General features: G+C 45.8%; 1 protein-coding gene across 3 annotated transcripts in view; it reads left to right on the top strand.

Annotated features, from left to right (window-relative positions):
- The window catches only part of ODR4 (odr-4 GPCR localization factor homolog), a 103333-nt gene that overhangs the window by 5612 nt on the left and 75992 nt on the right, over positions 1-21729 (top strand). For all 3 annotated transcript variants that reach the window (XM_073582547.1, XM_073582548.1, XM_073582549.1), the window contains exons 2-5: positions 9474-9607; positions 10644-10784; positions 13912-14007; positions 14748-14854. In XM_073582547.1, the coding sequence (XP_073438648.1) occupies positions 9509-9607; positions 10644-10784; positions 13912-14007; positions 14748-14854 (443 nt within the window). In that variant the 5' untranslated portion in view covers positions 9474-9508. The remainder of the gene's footprint in view (positions 1-9473; positions 9608-10643; positions 10785-13911; positions 14008-14747; positions 14855-21729) is intronic.

Below are 21729 nucleotides of genomic sequence, written 5' to 3'. Positions count from 1 at the left end.
ATTGAGATCGGATGCCATGTTGCGTTCGGAGAGCCCTTAATGTGCCTAAACAGTGGAAAACTCCAACAAGTGACCACATTTTGGAAACTAGACCCATTAAGGAACTTATCTAGATGTGTTGAGCACTTTGAACCTTCAAGTGCTTCACAGAAGTTTATAACGTAGAGCCGTGAAAATAAGAAATCCATTTTTTCCCACAAAAATGATCTTTTCGCCCCCAAATTTTTACAAGGATAACAGGAGAAATCATACCCCCACAGTTGTTGTGTGATTTGTCCTGAGTACGCCGATACCCCATATGTGGGGGGGAACCACTGTTTGGGCACATGGGAGAGCTTGGAAGGGAAGGAGTGCCATTTTGGAATGCAGACTTTGATGGAATGGTCTGCGGGCATCATGTTGCGTTTGCAGAGCCCCTGATGGGCCTAAACAGTGGAAACCCCGCACAAGTGACCCCATTTTGGAAATTATACCCCCTAATGAACTTATCTAGATGTGTGGTGAGCACTTTGAACCCCCAAGCGCTTCACAGAAGTTGATAAACGCACAGCCGTGAAAATAAAAAGTATTTTTTATTTCCACAAAAGTGATTTTTAGACACCAATTTTAAACCCCCAAAGTTGGTAAATAGTGGAAACCCCTCAATTCTTGCTCCAACCCTAACCCCAACACACCCCTAACCCTAATCCCAACCCTAATCCCATCCCTAATCCTAATTCTAACCCTAATCCTAGTTCGCCCTAACCCTAGCCCTAACCCTAATGGAAAACTGAAAAATTTTTTCTTTATTTCATTGTTTGCCTATATAAGGGGGTGATAAACAGGGGGGTTATGTACTATTTTTTTTTTATTTTGATCACTATGATCGTTTATCATAGTGATCAAAATAATGAATGGAATCTGGCAGCCGGAGCCGGCAGATTCCCGGTGGGCGCACTGCGCATGCGCCCGCCAGTTTCAAGATGTCGGCGCCCATCGGAGGACGCCGGCGGGACGTGGGAGCACCGGGAGGGGACGGAGGACCACGGAGAGGTACCGGGGGGATCAGGGACCCTATTTCTCTCTCCTCTGATGTGCGATCACATCAGAGGAAAGAGAAATTTAATGCATAATCGCGGCTTTTTTTTTTTTTTTTGCGGTCGCCGTTATAGGGTTAATAACGGCGATCGCAAAAGCGGGGTCGGTAAAAACCGACCGATTCGTGTTCTCTGGGGTTTCTGCTACCTGTGGTAGCCGAGACCCCGGAGAAAATCCGACACTGGGGGGCGCTTTTTACTTTCTCCACAGCGCCGTGAATTAACGGCGCTGTAGTTTTAGTACACTCAATTACCGCCGTTAAAAGGCGTATCGGCGGTCGTTAAGGGGTTAATTTGTCTTAAATGAAAAAAACGCAAAAGAGAATGAAGCAAAAAGCAAAACATTGATCATTTCACACAAAACTCCAAAAATGGGCCAGACAAAAGTATTGGCACCCTCAGCCTAATACTTGGTTGCGCAACCTTTAGCCAAAATAACTGCGACCAACCGCTTCCGGTAACCATCAATGAGTTTCTTACAATGCTCTGCTGGAATTTTAGACCATTCTTCTTTGGCAAACTGCTCCAGGTCCCTGATATTTGAAGGGTGCCTTCCCCAAACTGCCATTTTTAGATCTCTCCACAGGTGTTCTATGGGATTCAGGTCTGGACTCATTGCTGGCCACCTTAGAAGTCTCCAGTGCTTTCTCTCAAACCATTTACTAGTGCTTTTTGAAGTGTGTTTTGGGTCATTGTCCTGCTGGAAGACCCATGACCTCTGAGGGAGACCCAGCTTTCTCACACTGGGCCCTACATTATTCTGCAAAATTTGTTGGTAGTCTTCAGACTTCATAATGTCATGCACATGGTCAAGCAGTCCAGTGCCAGAGGCAGCAAAGCAACCCCAAAACATCAGGAAACCTCCGCCATGTTTGACCGTAGGGGCCGTGTTCTTTTCTTTAAATCCCTCTTTTTTTTTTCCTGTAAACTCTATGTTGATGCCTTTGCCGAAAAAGCTCTACTTTTGTCTCATTTGACCAGAGAACATTCTTCCAAAACATTTTAGGCTTTTTCAGGTAAGTTTTGGCAAACTCCAGCCTTGCTTTTTTATGTCTCGAGGTAAGAAGTGGGTCTTCCTGGGTCTCCTACCATACAGTCCCTTTTCATTCAGACGCCGACGGATAATACGGGTTGACATTGTTATACCCTCGGACTGCAGGGCAGCTTGAACTTGTTTGGATGTTAGTCGAGGTTCTTTATCCAACATCCGCACAATCTTGCGTTGAAATCTCTTGTCAATTTTTCTTTTCCGTCCACATCTAGGGAGGTTAGCCACAGTGCCATGGGCTTTAAACTTCTTGATGACACTGCGCACGGTAGACACAGGAACATTCAGGTCTTTGGAGATGGACTTCTAGCCTTGAGATTGCTCATGCTTCCTCACAAGTTGGTTTCTCAAGTCCTCAGACAGTTCTTTGGTCTTCTTTCTTTTCTCCATGCTCAATGTGGTACACACAAGGACACAGGACAGAGGTTGAGTCAACTTTAATCCATGTCAACTGGCTGCAAGTGTGATTTAGTTGGTGCCACAGGTAAGTTACAGATGCTGTTAATTACACAAATTAGAGAAGCATCACATGATTTTTCGAACAGTGCCAATACTTTTGTCCACCCTCTTTTTTATGTTTGGTGTGGAATTATATCCAATTTGGCTTTAGGACAATTCTTTTTGTGTTTTTTCATTTAAGACAAATTATCCCCTTCATGACCCAGCCTATTTTGACCTTAATGACCTGGCCTTTTTTTGCAATTCTGACCACTGTCCCTTTATGAGGTAATAGCTCAGGAACGCTTCAACGCATCCTAGCGATTCCGAGATTGTTTTTTCATGACATATTGGGCTTCATGTTAGTTGTAAATTTAGGTCAATAATTTTTGCGCTTATTTGTGAAAAAAACGGAAATTTGGCGAAAATGTTGAAAATTTCACAATTTTCACATTTTGAATTTTTATTCTGTTAAACCAGAGTGTTATCTGACACAAACTAGTTAATAAATAACATTTCCCACATGTTTACTTTACATCAGCACAATTTTGGAAACAAAATATTTTTTGTTAGGAAGTTATAAGGGTTAAAAGTTGACCAGTGATTTCTCATTTTTACAACAAAATTTACAAAACCATTTTTTTTAGGGACCACATTGTATTTAAAATCATTTTGAGGGGGTCTATTTGGCAGAAAATACCCAGAAGTGACACCATTCTAAAAATTGCACCCATCAAGGTGCTCAAAACCACATTTAAGAAGTTTATTAACCCTTTAAATGCTTCACAGGAACTAAAGCAACGTGGAAGGAAAAAATGGACATTTAAATTTTTCCAACAAAATTTTTTTTTTTAGCATCAATTTTTTTCATTTTCACCTGGACAGCAGGATAAAATGGATAATAAAAATTTGTTGGGCAATTTCTCCTGAGTACACCAATACCTCATATGTGGTCATAAACCACTGTTTGGGCGCACGGCAGGGCCCTGAAGGGAAGGAGCGCCATTTGACTTTTGGAATGGAAAATTAGCTCCAATAGTTAGCGGACACCATGTCGTGTTTGGAGAGCCCCTGTGTGCCTAAACATTGGAGTACCCCCACAAGTGACCCCATTTTGGAAACTAGACACCCCGAGGAACTTATCTAGATGCATAGTGAGCACTTTGAACCCCCAGGTACTTCACAAATTGATCTGTAAAAATGAAAAAGTACTTTTTTTTTCACAAAAAAATTTCTTTTCGCATACATTTTCTCATTTTTACATGGGCAACAGGATAAAATGGATCCTAAAATTTGTTGGGCAATTTCTCCTGAGTACACCGATACCTCATATGTGGTCACAAACCACTGTTTGGGCGCTCGGCAGGGCGCTGAAGGGAATTAGCGCCATTTGACTTTTGTAATGGAAAATTAGCTCCAATAGTTAGCGGACACCATGTCGTGTTTGGAGAGCCCCTGTGTGCCTAAACATTGGAGTACCCCCACAAGTGACCCCATTTTGGAAACTAGACACCCCAAGGAACTTATCTAGATGCATAGTGAGCAATTTGAACCCCCAGGTACTTCACAAATTGATCTGTAAAAATGAAAAAGTACTTTTTTTCACAAAAAATTTTTTTTTGCCTACATTTTTTCATTTTTACATGGGCAACAGGATAAAATGGATCCTAAAATTTGTTGGCCAATTTCTCCTGAGTACACCGATACCTCATATGTGGTCATAAACCACTGTTTGGGCGCACAGCAGGGCCCTGAAGGGAAGAAGCGCCGTTTGACTTTTTGAATGGAAAGTTAGCTCCAATCATTAGCGGACACCAGGTCGCTTATGGAAAGTATGTAGTGTACGTCAGGTTGGTGTATGTGGTATAATGTGCACCACACACACACACCAACCTGACGTACACTACGCCCCACACACACACACACCAACCTGATGTACACTACACCACACATACCAACCTGACACTACATCAGGTTGATGTGTGTGGCGTAGTGCATGTCAGGTTGGTGTGTGGTGTATTGTACATCAGGTTGGTGTGTGGTGTAGTATACACCACACACACCAACCTGACGTACGCTACGCCACACATACCAACCTGACACTACATCAGGTTGGTGTGTGGTGTAGTGTACGTCAGGTTGGTGTGTGTGGTGTAGTACACACCACACACACACACATCAGCCTGACGTACAATACGCCACACAAACACACCAACCTGACGGACACTACGCCACACATACCAATCTGACACTACATCAGGTTGGTGTGTGTGGCGTAGTGTATGTCAGGTTGGTGTGTGGTGTAGTGTACGTCAGGTTGGTGTCTGTGGTATAGTATACACCACACACACCAACCTGACGTACACTATGCCACACACACACACACACACCAACCTGACGTACACTACGCCACACATACCAACATGATAATACATCAGGTTGGTGTGTGTGGCGTAGTGTACGTCAGGTTGGTGTGTGTGGTGTTGTGTATATCAGGCTGGTGTGGGTGAGTTCTGTAGTGGAGTGTCAGGATGTGTTTAGTCCATGGACGTGTGATGAATTCTGAAGCATTCATTCAAACGCAGTCCAGGTTTGTCGGGACACGTTTCACATTGGAAACGAGTTTCCCTTCTTGTCCCCCTTTTATAGCCTACCCGGCACCTTTTTTTTTTTTCTCTCCTCACGGGAAAAATGTTGCCCTGGTACCATACGGGAAACTTGAGTTCCAGGGGTGCTGGGGCGCGCTCCGTCCTCCTCTCCAAAAATCATGGCCTTTATCACCGCCTCCTGGAAGTCAAGGAAGAAGTGGTTCTGGCCTGCACATCGTGATAGCAAGCATGCGTTATACAGTGCCATTTGTACGAGGTGCACAGCCAGTTTTTTGTACCACACCTTCGCTTTCCGCATGGCACTATAGGGCTGGAGGACTTGATCAGAAAGATCACCTCCCCCCATGTGATGGTTGTACACCAGGACACAGTCCGGTTTGTGGACCGGTGCTGGGGTACCTCGAACGGTGTTGGCCGTGGTGCCGGGATCATGGATTGTGGTCAAGACAAAGATGTCTCTTTTATCTTTGAACTTGACCATGTTGCCGCTACATTGGGCTGGGGTCTCACCCTTTCGGAGAGGCTGCTCAATTAGCGGCAAAGGGAGACCCCTCTGGTTTCTGTGCACGGTACCGCAAGAGACGGTAGCTCTGGCAGAGAGGGATTGAAATAGTGTGATGCTTGTATAAAAGTTATCAACGTACAGATGGTAACCTTTATCAAGCAGAGGGTGGACCAAATCCCACACTATTTTCCCCACTCACCCCCAGAGCAGATGGACATTCTGGGGGCTGGATCCTACTGTCCTTTCCTTGGTAAACTCTAAAGCTGAGAGTGTACCCTGAGGTACTCTCACACAGCTTGTAGAGTTTCATCCCGTACCTTGCCCTTTTGCTGGGCAGGTACTGATGGAACTGAAGCCTCCCTTTAAAGTGGATGAGGGATTCATCCACACAAATTTCCCTTTCGGCAATGTACACTTCAGCAAACTTGTTGCTGAAGTGTTCGACGACTGGCCGAATTTTGAACAGTCTATCAAAATTCGGGTCATCGCGGGGAAGGCTTTCAGTGTTGTCCTTGAAATGAAGAATTTTATGAATAGCCTCAAAACGATTCCGAGTCATCACCATGCCAAATACTGGAGTTTGATATAAAATATCAGTACTCCAGTATTGGTGAATTTCTGGTTTCTTCACAATCCCTATGTGAAGGACCAGTTCCCAATATTTAATCATTTCTACAGAGTCCACGGGACTCCAAGTAGAAAATGAAGAAATTGGGCGTTCCGCCAAAAATTGCTGGGCGTACAATTTAGTTTGCTCCACCATGAGATTGATGATTGACTCCGAGAAAAAGACTTTGAAAAAGTCTATTTCCCTGAAGTTGGCAGTCTCAAACTGGATTCCTGATTGGGGAATAAAATCAGGAATCCGTGGAGCAAAATTTTCAGGGATGGGGGTCCAGGAGGGAGACCTAGTGCTAGGTTGGGCGTGACTAGCACTAGGTTGGAGGAAACTCACACTTGGCTGTGAGACTTCCTCCAAGGTCTCCAACTCTTCCTCTAAGGCCTCCGACTCTTCCTCCCTGAATTGCAGACGATTTCTCGTCCTGCGACATCTCGGTGGTGGAAAGTCTGTGTCGCTGGAAGAGGAAGAGTGGGAGGAATAGAGAAAGGTTGGGTCCTCTCTCTCACTATCGGAATCAGAGGCAATAATATCATATGCCTCCTCAACTGAGTAGACCCTTTGGGACTGGGATGAGCGGGACATTGTGCTTGTGGTGTGTGTGCGTGTGTAAAAAACCTTTATTATAGTGTGCGTGTGTATGTGCGAGTGTTTGGTGAAACTTTTTACTGGAGGAATGGGCTGTCAGGAAGGGGACTTTCAGGCGTGCGGGGGGCAGGAGGGGACTGTCAGGCGCGTGGGGGGCAGGAGGGGACTGTCAGGCGTGCGGGGGGCAGGAGGGGACTGTCAGGCGTGCGGGGGGCAGGAGGGGACTGTCAGGCACGCGGGGCGCAGGAGGGGACTGTCGGGTGCGCGGAGGGCAGGAGGGGACTGAGGAGATGGAAGTGGAGATGGAACCAGCGGCAGCAGCTGAGGGGGTGATCAGTGGGGTGATCAGGGGTGATCACTGGGGCTGGGGGATGGTCACCGGGGGCAGAAAGGGGCTGTCAGGCGCAGGAGGGCGCTGAGGAGAATTAAGTGGAGCTGGAACCAGCGGCGGCAGCAACAGTGGGGGATGATCAGGGGTGCATGGGGATGATCACCAGGGGCAGAAGGAGGCTGTCAGGCGCGGGGCGGGCAGGAGGTGGCTGAGGAGATGGAGGTGGATATAAAAAACAGCAGCGGTTAATAAGGGGGGCAGAGGTTGATCAGGGGGGGCAGGGGTTGATGGGGGTGATAACTAGGGCTGAGGGGTGATCACGGGGGGCAGGAGGGGGCTGTTAGGCACAGGAGGCGGCTGAGAAGCCTGCAGCAGCAGGGGAAATGATCAGCTGTGCTGGGGGATGATCAGCTGTGCTGGGGGATGATCAGGGGTGCTGGGGTTCACCAGGGGCAGAGGGGGCTGTCAGGCACGGGGGGGCAGGAGGTGGCTGAGGAGATAAGGAAATAACCTGCAGCAGCAGGGGTTAATCGGGGGGCAGGGGTTAATCAGAGGGGGCAGGGGTTGATGGGGGTGATCACTAGGGCTGAGGGGTGATCACGGAGGGGCAGGAGGGGGCTGTTAGGCACAGGAGGCGGCTGAGGTGCCTGCAGCAGGGGAAATGGTCAGGGGTGCTGGGGGATGATCAGGGGTGCTGGGGGATCACCAGGGGCAGAGGGGGGCTGTCAGGCACGGGGGGAGGCAGGAGGTGGCTGAGGAGATAAGCAAATAAAAATTTGCAGAAGCAGGGGGTTAATCAGGGGGGCAGGGGTTGATGGGGGCAGGGGTTAAGGAGAGTGATCACTGGGGCTGAGTGGTGATCACGGGGGCACAGGAGGGGGCTCTCAGGCACAGGAGGCAGTAGGCGGCTTAGGAGCTGGCAGAGCTGGAGACAGCAGGTGGATGATCGGGGGGTGCTGGGGGAGATCAGGGGTGCTGGGGGAGGATCAGGGGAGCAGGAGATTATCAGGGGGCAGGGGAGAGTGAGCGGAGGTGGGAGGGGCTGGAATTAGGCGGCGGGGCAGTAAAATATATTACCGGAGAGCAGTGGTGGCAGCGGCGATGACAGCGGCGGCAGTGAAAGTGGCGGCGGTTATCGCAGGTCAGGGCGGCAGTCAGGCACCTTGTTCCTCAGCTTCCACGGACGGGATGAAGTTGAGGAATGAGGCAGCCATGATTTTACTCCGCCCCTCCACATCTGATTGGAGGGCTTGCGTCACATGGACGCTAGCTCCAATCAGATGCGAGGGGGGTGACTAAAAAGGTCACTGGGAGTGATCGTATCCTGGGGGGGGCGAAGCCACCCCCCTGGGGTCAAGTCTAGGTCCCCCTGTAACTGCGGGTCGGGTGAACTTTCATTGAACCCGCTCACCCGACCCGCAGGAGGGAGATCTTTTCATGACACCGCATAGGCGTCATGGGTCGTTTTGGCACGGCTTTTCATGACGCCTATGTGGTGTCAAAGGTCGTGAAGGGGTTAAATGAAGATAATACCAAAGAATTTGTGTTTGCAATCATTTTCAGGAAGAAACTGAGTATTATCTGACAGAATTGCAGGGGTGTCAATACTTTTGGTCACAACTGTATATTGCCTTTGTTCACGTGAATGTTTTCTGTTGCTTCTCCTACTGCTTTCTCACTAAATGATTAGCATTGTGCCAGTTGGTGGGTGTAACCTGCTTAGAAGGAGCTAACTGTTGAGCTACCACCTCAACACATTAACCTAATCTATCCCTGTGTGGCACAGCCAAAAGTTTCACCATAACCAGGTTCCCCGTATCATGTTCCCACATGCTTTATGCATCTATTAGCCCTCTGTGTCTGTACTGTTACACACTTAACATTATGGCTGGTCCATACAATCAGGGCAATTGTTACCATCCACCTTTCGTGTCTACCTCTTTCCTCATAGATTGTAAGCTTGCGAGCAGGGCCCTCATTCCTCTTGGTATTTGTTATGATCTATGTGATTATTGTTATGCTGTAATGTCTATTGTCTGTACAAATCCCCTCCGAAATGTAAAGTGCTGCGGAATATGTTGGCACTATAGAAATAAAATTTATTATTATTTATAACTTTTATTGCCTAGTGGCAACAGCATACACTCACCGTATCCGGTGTCCCCCAATGAACGCTCCCAGAAAGAAATTTTACGGTAAGTACCCAAAATCCTCTTTTTGCTACTTGACTTTGACCATTGGTTATTGTCCATCATACAGATCTGGAAGGCCAGACTCGATGAAATCTTGTAATCATGGGGAGAAGTTACTATGTGGATGAAGCAGTGGAAAAGTACTTCACAAAGATTATTCCAGGAGTAAAGTCTTATGCGACAGGACTCCTTGTAGGACATGTAAGTACAATCATGAAAACATGATTATTATATGGGAACATGAAGCTACATTACTGGCCCTCACCTTCTCCACCACGCTGCATTGAACTGCTGAATGATCACACTAATCGACAGCCAAATTGGCTCAGTCATAGAAACAATTAACCCTAACAAATTTTGGGGTGCTGAAAACAAAAATAATTCTTAAATTTGCTAATTGGCCCTAATTTTCATGATACAGGAGTTGCTATTAATGACAGGTTTTTGATGCAATGTTAGGTGAAGATTGCATCATTAGTATGACCTCATCAATAGTGTATTTGGCAATTGCACCACGTTAGAGAATCCTACAGAAGGCCGACATAGCCTTGATGACGTAAAATTACAATTGCACCATGTGGCTTTGTAAAGCCGCCTTCTATCAGTCACTCCTCTTTTTTTTTGTTGGCCTTATGACCTATTTCTATTGAAATAGATTCAGAAATGCCTCCGATTAACATTAACAAAGCAGATCATTTTTGCTATATGTTAGACGAAGACACTTTTGTGCCTCAAAAGTGAAACCTCACTCCCATGGTTAGGAAAGCCTACAACCAGTATTATGGCCACAGACTAGGAAATCAGGACAACAGTTGTGCCGCGCACGTATGCTATAATAGATGTGCTGTAATTTCTAGATACAATTGTGGCAGTGTTGGTGCGCCCGTGCCCTTCCCACATTTATTATAAGGCTATTTCCACCTCAGGCATGTAAAAATCCATAAATGCATAAAAATTCATGTGGGTTCTTCCTTCAGGACCCCTTATATCATCTCACGGTGCTGTATGTGTTGATCTTCATTTATTTTTTTTTAGACAACAGGGTCTATGGATTGATCAAAGTCTCTTCCTCCATGAGTCCCAGCGATACACTTGATTACTATTATAAGTTTATGCTGTTTTGTATTACACAGGATCAGTAAATGTGTCACATTTTTTACAGATATGACGGTTCCTTAACGTCTTATAACTTTCTTGTTGTTTTTTGTATGTTCTACATTCTTCTGTTTCGTTTTAGTCGTCCCTGCAAAGGGATTATGTTATTCTGGCTGTTCAAACTCCCAAAAAAGAAGATCAAGACGAGGTCCCTAAAAAAAGGTCTGGTCCTTCCATACTAGATGAAGTTGATGAGGAGTGGGTTTCTATTCACGCTAGTCAGGTAAATACATAAGAAATAAAGCAGGGTTTCAGGTGCACAGCTGTACTACTATGGCTCTGAGCGGGGTGTATATGTTTAGTGCCAACAACAGGATTGAATCTCTGTTATGTTAGGATCAACTTTCTCAGGTCTTAAGTGTATGTTCTCTCTTAAGGCTTCATTGACCATGATGTCAATATCTTATACATTTGTCTGATACCAAAGTGCTCAGTTTACACCAAGCTTTAATATTTTTACTAATAGAAATACAATCTGAAATCTCTGTCTCATCCACACACGTTTGGAAAATCATTCCATGCAGATTTCACTGTCGGTAAGATTCAGTCCAGGTCCTGTAAATCGAGAATGCTAGTCACTTTGTTCACCAGCTTAAGGCCACGTGTTGCGTATTTGGTCAGTATGTTCCATCAGCATTAGTAAGCCAAAATCAAGAGTGTAACATTCAGAGGAAACGTATAAGAGAAACACGTCACCACTTCTGTATTTATCACCCATGCCTGGTTTTGGTTTATAAATACTGAGGTCAAATACTGACCAAATTCTGAACATGTGAACGAGGGCTAATACTGATGTTTTAGGAATTGGATTACTAAAAATCCACAGAAAATTAATACAACCCCAATTCCAAAAAAGTTGAGACGACGTATAAAATGTAAAGAAAACAGAAATGCAATGATTTGAAAATCTCTTCTAGTCCCATTTTGTTCATAGCAGAACATAGAACACAGATCAGAAGGTGAAAGCTATTGTCACGGGAAAACTGTGACTTAGAAGGGCTGAAATATTGCGACGTCTGGTTTCACGTACTACTGCACTGGTTAAAAGTTCTTCATCATCTTATTTAACAGTGCAGGTTTTTTCCTTGCCAGTAGTGCAAAGGTTAATTTGTTCAGTTGAAGCTCCTGGAGCTTTCCTACCTGGATTGACTTAAGGTCCCGTTTCACTTAACGACGCACCAGCGATCCCGACAACGATCCGACCTGGTAAGGATCTCTGGTGCGTCGCTAAATGGTCGCTAGTAAGCTGCCAAGCAGGCAGATCTCTTCAGCGACGCAGCAACCATCCAGTGATCCTCAGCGGTCGTTGGTACCTTGTCACGCAGCAGCTTTTTTGAACGATTCTATCCTTTGTCCCTGAGTTCTGCGTCGCCAACGAGGTCGCTCGCTGGGTCAAACACAGCGATGCGCGCTGGCCAGCGGGACACCGACAATGAAAAAATGGCCTAGGACATTCTAGCATGATCAGCAATATCCAGCGGGGGGGGGTTGGTCGCCGATGCTTGTCACATGTAGCGAGCGCTGGTGAGGTCGCTGTTGCGTCACAAAATCTGTGACTCTTCAGCGATCTCGCTAGCGATCTCGCTATGTGAGACGGGGGCTTTAGTTGTTCAGTATTGGCTACTCTCCTTTGCTATATATGCTTGCCTCTGGCACTTGGGGATTGCCAGTGTTACTTCTTGCTGCATAGTTTGGAGTTGGAGGTGAAGTTCGTGGTTGGAGTTGGCAGTTGGAGATTTATTCAAGAGATTGTTGCAAAGTTTTTTTTTTAGTGTACCCATCCTCATTCTCTCCTACTTGGTTTCTCCTTCCTTTTACTCCCCTTATTCTATTGTTTTGAATGATTGTTATTTTTATTTATCCCTGTCTGTCTTCCCTTGTTTGTCTGGTTAGTGTTCTTATACACTTCAGCTTCCCACTTCCCTGTGTGGGGGAGGGGACAAATAAGGGTTGATATAGGAGCATAGCAAGGCACATGAACCCGGTGTCTCCACCTTCAGCAATAATCTGGGGGACAGGGATAGATAGAGTGCCCCTAGTTCTATGGACCTAGTTAGCGCCCACAGTTTCAAGCACTTTGTGACAGATATTTTTCTATTTCATTTGAAAAAATTGAAGGGGCTATCCAGTCCAAATCAATAAATCTGAAGTTACTCTGGGTGACTGCAGACTTATGAATCCCTCCCCCTCCAGCGCACGCACTGTATGCTGCGGGGATTCACCGGTTTCAGACGCAGGACTGGAGGGTATGTATGAGTTATACACACTTCCGGGAAGTGGGCACAGCCTCACTTCCATATACTTGTATGGAGCGAGGAAAAGTTGAGACAGGCCACATCTACCATTGTGTAGCATGCCTTAAGATATAGAGCCTTTTGAACTATGCGCTGATAACAAGCTGGATGGGTCACTCCATTCTTGAATCTGCAGGGCAAGGCGCCCGTGGTTTCCATAAAGAATTTAACATTTTGATTTATCTGACCATAGAACAGGTTTCCATTTTAAATAAGTGTTGGCCCAAAGAAGACGGCATTGTTTCTGGATTGCTCTTTAAATGATGATATATTCGAGATTTTTGCAATTTAACATTAAGGAACGTTATTCTGGAATTGTTCCACAAATTTTAGTCCCAGTTGTTCACAAATCGATGAACCTTTGACCATCTTTGCTTCTGAGAGACTCTGCCTCTCTAACCTGCTCATTTTCTACACAGCCAATTGACTTCGTTGAAAATTGACCCTCCAGTTGTTTTTCACTACTAACACTACCTTTCCAGCCGTTTGTTAACACTGTCCTAACTTTTTTTTGAGATGTGTTGTTGCCATCAATTTCTAAACTGCTTAATTTTTTTTAAATGAAATAGAATAATGTCATTCACCTTCTGATCTGTGTTTTATGTTCTGGTGAGAATTAATTTTGGTTGTGGCAGATTTCCAAGTCCATGCATTCTTGTTTTCTTTTTGGAATTGGGGTTGAATTTGTGATCAGTTTTTAACTCATTTAGATCAATTGCAAAATTAAAACAAAAATCAAATTTGAATTAATTCTTAAGACAACCATACACATTAGATCAAAGTCAGGGGACAATATAATGTATGTAGAAACCCCCCCAAGTGTCCCCATTGTCAAAGTATAGAAAGACCTAGCATGCTGGATTTCGACATGTTCCATCCAGTTCTAAAAGCCATTTAAAAAAATTGTTATTTTTTTAAGTAAATATCATCTGAATGTCCATAATTAATACAGAACATAACTTTACTGACTATATTGATCATAGAGAAAGAATTATGGAAACGTGACAACTTCTCTGACTGGATACCATAATGAGGTTCTATGTTCGGTATGCTTAGGTAAATCGGATGCTTCCTGGTGGCCTTTTGGTTATTGGCGTATTCCTTATAACATCTCCGGAGCTTTCTAAGGACGCCCAAAGTACTTTGAGAAAGGTAAGCTGGTCAAGGTTAACTCCTGCTCATCTCAATGATAAGACCTATCCGATCATTATTCCATAAATGTCTATTGTGGAGAATCCCAATCACAGCAGTTTTCATTTTTATTCATAGTTTTTTTGCTCCCCTTAGAGCCATTACGTTTTTTTTTCTGTCCATACAGCTGTATGATGGCTTGCTTTTTGTGAGAAGAGTTGTAGTTTTGATTGACACCATTCATTTTGTCATAAAATGTACTGAAAATGCGAACAATTCCAGTGCTTGAAATGGCAAAAAAATCAGTAGTGTCGGCAACTTCTCAGCATTCAGAGAACTGGCACCTCTGTTGCAGGGAAAACTGTGATTTTATCAAAACTGCAGCAAGCTGCCCCAGTAAGTGATACATTGCTGGAATCAAGGGCTCTGCCCCTACATCGTGCTGCTCTTGTAATGGGGTAGCAAAAACCTAGCGACACATTGCCTTTAAAGAGTTTGTCCAGGGATAGAAAAGCACTGCTGCTTTGTTTCAGAAATGGCTCAAACTCTGCCCATGGTATTGCAGCTCCGCTCTATTCATGGCAGTGCGGCTGAGTTGCAATTTGAGTCTCGGGCGGCATTTTTTCTGAAAGAAACCAGCTATCTTTCTACTTGTGCACATCCCGTGTAAATAGTATGTGGTATGTAACTTTATCTAACCATCATAGCTGGAAAAGCTTGGTGTATAGCGCACAATCCTTCACCTTTTTTTCTCCTTGCAGCTCATCTTTGCTGTGGATAAGACTTCAAGGAAGAACAGACTGTGGAGTCTCAGTGAGAACGATGTCACCGACAGAGCAGCAGTGCATGTTTGTTCAGCTTCAAGAAAGTAGGTTATTGTACATTCTTAATATTTCTTTGGATTTGAGTGGAACCATTTTACTTTATTGAGCACAGTGTCCTGGGAGGAAGCTGACTGCTGTTACACACATGCTTTCATTATGTGGGCTAATAAATGCGTGAGACCCCACCACCATTCCAGCGTGTGCATGACTCGCATCACCGTTTTGATGCCAAGGGGAAACAAGGATCAGTCACGCTAATTTTTAACTTAAACAGTTATATAGATTATAACTGAAAAGTTTCACGCTGAACCTCCCGACCCCGACGTGCGTTTCGCGAGTGCTTCTTCCTGGGGGTTCAGGAGGTTCGGCGTGTCACTTGGCAGCACATTTTTTTGTGCGGCACAGACCCAGGTAATATGTGTGCAGCATGGGGTACTGGACCCTTCTTATTAGTATAAGCATTTGTGATACACGGACGGCACTTGGCAGTGTGGAGGACAGGTCTGTCAGTGTTTTATGTCCTTCTTACTGCACAGCATAAGCATCGTATTTCTCTCTGCACGTGCAGTTTAATATAATAGGTTTATATACGTGGGCTGAATCCATAATGTAGATTGAGATTCTATGTTTTGGATAGATGGTAATGTGGATCAGTCTCCATATATACATATGGATGTATTAGTAGCTGTGTTTTTGACTATCATAAGAGTGGATATATTTCATGACTGCATTTCAGTAACTGCTTTGAGGTAGCCGATATTTCATGTACTGTACTGTATCTCACACATGTATTTTTCTGTGTATTTATGCGTACTGCTCTAAGCTGCCTCTCTTTATATATGTGTTTGGTTTGAGGCACCTTATTTTATCTGTTTGCAGCTACATGTTTTTAGAGCTGTTTAAAAAAAAAGTTATTTGTTTTATAAACTTTGAAAAACACTTCTTAATCTGGATATAGTGCAGTGACTATAAGATTAGTAGAAAAATATTCAGGATTGAGAGTCCTCAGTGGTTGATACCTTTTAATGGCTAACTGAAAAGATGGTAACACATTGCAAGCTTTCGAGACTACTCAGGTCTCTTCATCAGGCTACGACTAATACAACATCTGAAGTCACATATTTATGCACAATACAGCCTAGAAAAAGTGCAATAGATAAGACAAGTGACGTGAAGCAGAACTATCAATATGGGAGAGGGAGAAACATAAATATAAACATTGGACCATTGGACATTGGTTTATATTTATGTTTCTCCCTCTCCCATATTGATAGTTCTGCTTCACGTCACTTGTCTTATCTATTGCATTTTTTCTAGGCTGTATTGTGCATAAATATGTGACTTCAGATGTTGTATTAGTCTAGCCTGGTGAAGAGACCTGAGTAGTCTCGAAAGCTTGCAATGTGTTACCATCTTTTCAGTTAGCCATTAAAAGGTATCAACTACTGAGGACTCTCAATCCTGAATATTTTTCTATCTACTGGCTAACACGGTACAAAGATATACATCTTTCCTGTATAAGATTAGTATGTTTATATGTGAATAACATAGCATACTTAGTTGATACTGTTTTGATCATAAAAGCGTAAAAGCCATCCCACCGCAACAAGATGAATCCCAATCAGGAAGGTCCTCTATCTAGTATTTAAAGGGAACCTGTCACTAGCAAAAACGCTATCAACCTGCAGATATGAGGTTAATCTGCTGATTAATAGTGTTACTGACCTGCCCGACTCCTGCATTTAGCTGAACGCTGCAGGGAGAAAATTAACTTTATTCTCCCTGGCAGGATTCGGTTTCAGTTACGGGGGTGTGCCAGTGCTTGTTAAGCCACCGCTCTGAGAATACAGAGCGGCCACTGTAACCATGTCCCCGACACTCACTCGGCAGCGCCGGGATGTGGTTACAGCAGCTGCTGTGTATTCTCAGCGCGGTGATTGAACCAGCGCCAGTGTCGCCCCATGGCTGAAACCGAATGCTGCCAGGAGGAACAATTCTCATTGTCTTCTCAAAGTTCTCGGCTAAGTGCAGGCCCCGGGCAGGTCAGTAACGCTATTAACCTGCAGATTAACCCCATATCTGCAGGCTAATACCATTGTTCCTGAAGGCAGGCTCCCTTTAACCCCTTTCCTAAGTTGGGCGTAATAGTACGCCGATGTCGGAATCCTTCCCTTTGATGTGGGCTCCGACGCAGAGCCCACATTTTTCTGGCACATGTCAGCTGTTTTGAACAGCTGACATGTGTCTCCTAACAGCCGCAGGTGTAATCGCAATCCACCCGCTGCTGTTAACCCAAACTCTGACAGCGGCATTTAACTTGCACTTTTCGCCAAGCACATCGGAAATTGCACCGGATTGCTATGAACACTGCCCGGTGGTCAGCGCTCATAGCAAGTGAGTAATTCTGCTACATACAGGCGATCTAATCATCTATGTAGCAGAGACAATTGGACAAGTGCAGCTTCTAGTTTACCATGGAGACTATTGAAGCATCCAGAAAATACAACAAAAATGTTTTTAAAAAATTTAAAAAATAAAAAAATTCAAATCACCCCCCCCCTCACCTTATTCAAAATAAAACAATAAAAAAAAAATCAAACCTACACATATTTGGTATCGCCAAGTTCAGAATCACCCGATCTTATCAATATAAAAAAAGAATTAACCCAATCGCTAAATGGCGTAACAAAATTGTTTTTTTTTTTTTACACCACTTAAATAAAAAAGAACCTAGACATGTTTGGTGTCTATGAACTCGTAATGACCTACAGAATCATAATGGCAGCTCAGGAAAAAAAACAAAAACAACAGTGGGGTTGCACTTCTTTTGCAATTGCACCACACTGGGAATTTTTTTCCCGTTCTCTAGTACACGCCATGGTAAAACCAATGGTGTCATTCAAACGTACAACTCCTCCCACAAAAAAACAAGCCATCACATCACACGGCCATTTTTTGACCAAAAAATTAAAAAGTTATGGCTCTGGGAAGAAGGGGAGCAAAAAATGAAAATGCAAAACCAAAACTACCTTTGGTCGTTAAGGGGGTTAATCTCTCTATATGCCAGCAGGCCTCAATAGAGGGGAAGAGATGAAATAGGTGAAATACGAGAAGTAGGACAATCCTGATTGGATACACCTTGTTGTGATGTGATGGCGTTTAAGCTTTTTGGATAAAAGTTAGTGACAACTAAGTTATTCACATGTACTACTACTATTTATTTCATTACCTGTGGGGTATTTGCTTTTATGTTTTTCTCCTAGGTTTTGTCTGATAATGGCCACTCTGTGAATGTGCACAAACAAATTGCGCTTATGTCAACATGTTTTTGTTTTTTTCTTTAGTCTCTTGTACTCTATACATACAGGGGCCTGGTCTCCCCTTTTTGAGCTGTGCATCTTATCTATATAGCTTTGCACAGGCAGGTGCATTACAGTGAGGTCTGGGTCCTGCTATTGAGGCATGCTGGCACAGAGCGGTGAAATTCTACAAATAGGACCATCCTGATTGAGTACACATATATTGGTGGGATGGTTTTTACCCTTTTTTGATAAAAAATGGTGTCCTCTAAGTATCCCTTGTTGTTTACATGTACTTTACTATTTACTTACTGCAGGGTATTAAATAAAATAACATTTTCTCCTTCGCCTCATTGGGGGACACAGGACTGTGGGTGTATGCTACTGCCGCCAGGAGGCTGACACTAAGTGAATGAAAAAAAGGTTAGCTCCTGCTCTGCAGTATACACCCTCGCCCTGATTGCCGGCGAGACCAGTTCATGCTCAGTGTCTGTAGGAGGCACACGTCTGGTCTTTTTCCCAAGACTTTTTTCTTTTTTACTTTCCATGAAGATGAGACAGGGGCGACGGACTCTATTGAAATGGTCCAATCTCCCCAAACCATCAACGGGCGAGCACGTGCGAGTGTCGCCTCCACGTATATACTCTCCTGCAATGTGGGACATGATGCCGGACTCAGCACTGACCACCCTGAGGTATTGAAACCCTAGGCTGTACAGAGGCACAAGTACAGTCCGTGCGTCCCCCACTGCATCACCAATGCTGCGGTGATGGAAGGAGGCGGACGGTCCCTCTCCTCTTCTCTAGTAAGGAACGATGGAGCCAGGGTGCCTGCACCGTCCTGTACATAGCCCCCCTCTCCTCCCACACACACCTGACAGGCTGGCAGCTGAAGCGCTCCAGGCGATCAGGACAGTGGGCATGGAACGAGGGTGGGCTGGGAGGGCTCCTGTGGAGGTCCTGCTCCTGTGCGGCGCAGCTTCCGCTGCAAGATCAGCACCAGCGGCTGTTCCCCGGCCTCTTCATCGCCGGCCGATGCCGGAACTTTTTCCCCGGCTCTTAGTTTGCCTAGGCCGCAGGCGGGAGTCCCGCCCACTGACGCCCATTTTCCGGCGGCCCGCCCCCCGTGTCCTCGGGTCGGGGTTGTAAATTTAGGCCTTGGCTTCGGCCTGTGCTAGGCCACGGCCGGACGTCACGCCCCCAAGCACGCCTACTTCCGGGGGGCCTGCCCACTTGCGAGGTGTGAATTTTGAAGTTAGGGATAGCCCAGACCCCTCCTGCTGCACTTCAGGATGCTCAGGGGCGCAGGACTGTGGGTTAGTGCTACCCCCTCACCCCCTCCAGCAGAGCAGCTATACTAATGGCGTCACTGCCGCAGGCCATTCCAGCCAGCAGGGAAACCCGGGCACCAAGGTCCAGAGGACCAAGCCTCATACGGTGCTAATTGCCGCATGTACCTCCTGTCAGCCCGCTTTTCCGCAGGCACAGAGAGTTATGGTGCCACCGGCCATTCTAGGCTGAATGTGACTGCTCTCGTCAGATGTCAGCCGCTAAGCAGCTTGAGGCCGTGCCAGACGAAGCCTGCGATTCCTAACGCGCCCAGGAGCTCTTCCCTGCAACCAAGTCCCCGGAATGGACTCTGTCTTTGTCGCAGTCTATGGCAGCACTAATGAGGGCAATTGAGTCCCTTTAGGCCCCAGATAGGGGCAGGGACAGCGACTTGCCTGTCTTGGAGAAATCCTCGACCATGCAGGAGCCGCCGGCCTGCAGGGGCCGCTCTCACTCTAGGCAGACGCGGGGGAAACGAACCCACACAGTGTCACCCAGCCCGACTGGTGCCTCAGCATCTATGAGCGCAGCTTCTCGCTCCCCTTCTCCAGGGGTTGACAGCGAGCAAAACTCGGATTACGATTCGGAGGGGCCCCTCATTTTGGATGCATCTGGCTACCAGGAATCAGTTGACAGTCTCATTGAGGCCGTCAACCAAACCCTGGGTATTGACGTTGAGTCCACCTTGTCCTCAGGTCATATGGTGTCATTCAAACTCATAGACTCACCCAGAGTTTGACGACATAGTGCAATGTCACAGGGAGTGGCCAAATAAACGCTTCGCATGACAGGGGGCACTGGATGCAAGATAACCGTTTGCCTCTGAACTCCATGAAAAGTGGGCAGAGCCCCCATCGGTAGATCCACCCTTATCATGGTTGGTATCAAGAACCCGATTATCCCTACCTAACGGTTCTTATAATAAGGATCTCACTGACCATCTCCGTAGAGAGCCGGGCGCGCTTGATGTTTGAGGCCTCAGGATCAGCCCTCTCTCCCTCTTGCATGGCAACGTGGGTAGCCAAGGCCATGATTTCCTGGTCAGAGTCATCAAATGCTGCTTTGCAGAGCCTCGACCTACTGTTGGAGGTAGCTGAGATCGCGAATCAGATAGTCCTGGCAGGAGGCTATTTGATTAACGCATCCTTGAATGCAGCTAACCGCGCAGCACTGGCTGCCGCAAATGCGATTTCAATCAGGGGAGCCCTATGGTTGAGAACATGACGAGCCTACCCAACAACTTCCAAGAAATCCCTAGCTTCTTTGCCCTAACAGAACATCAGAGTGTTCAGTGAGAAGCTAGATCAGCTTATCTCCGACACGACGGGGGGGGGAAAGCAACTTTCTCCCACAACAGGGGGCTAAGCAGCCATTCCGTCACCAGCTTCAAACACGGTTTCGACTGCCAGTTCATGTCGGCCCAATTAGGGCAGAGATCGTCAGATCTCATATAGAACCAACCCATTGGGGAGGATTCATTCTAACCAGACGAAATCAGGGGGATCAAGGTCCCACAGGTTCACGGCGAATGACTGGAGGAACTTACGGTCTACACCTGCAGAGTAGGCGGGCGCCTGCTCTGGTTTCATCATGTCTGGCTCACCGTCTTACAAGACGCATGGGCGGGAGAGCTGGTGTCTTCAGGGTACAAGATAATATTTATCAACCACCCCCAAACAATTTTTCCTGTCTCGGCCTCCCAAATCTGAAACCTGGGCATGCGCCTTATTTGAAGCCGTCGAGTCTCTCAGGCACAGTGGAGTGATCATCCCTACCGGAAAAAGAGATATTTCAGGGTTTATACTCCAACCCGTTTGAAGTCCCCCCCCCCCCCCAAAAAAAAAACAAAAAACGGAACTGTAAGGCTCATTCTGTGGACCTGAAGCTTCTGAACAGATTTTTGTCAAGATCAGACATTTCCGGATGGCGTCTCTCCGCTCGGTCATACCTGCCATGGAAAAGGGGGAGAATATTTGGCCTCTATCGACATCTAAGGCGCCTATAATAATAAAAATAATAATCTTTATTTTTATATAGCGCTAACATATTCCGCAGCGCTTTACAGTTTGCACACATTTTCATCACTGTCCCCGATGGGGCTCACAATCTAAATTCCCTATCAGTATGTCTTTGGAGTGTGGGAGGAAACCCACGCAAACACGGGGAGAACATACAAACTCCTTGCAGATGTTGTCCTTGGTGGGATTCGAACCCAGGACCCCAGCGCTGCAAGGCTGCAGTGCTAACCACTGAGCCACCGTGCCTACCAGCACATCCCCATTTTTTCCTCG

This window comes from Dendrobates tinctorius, unplaced genomic scaffold (assembly GCF_039654945.1).
Source record: "Dendrobates tinctorius isolate UK_male_01 unplaced genomic scaffold, ASM3965494v1 ptg000072l, whole genome shotgun sequence".
Classification (NCBI taxonomy): domain Eukaryota; kingdom Metazoa; phylum Chordata; class Amphibia; order Anura; family Dendrobatidae; genus Dendrobates; species Dendrobates tinctorius.
This window is presented reverse-complemented; position numbering and strand designations above follow the sequence as displayed.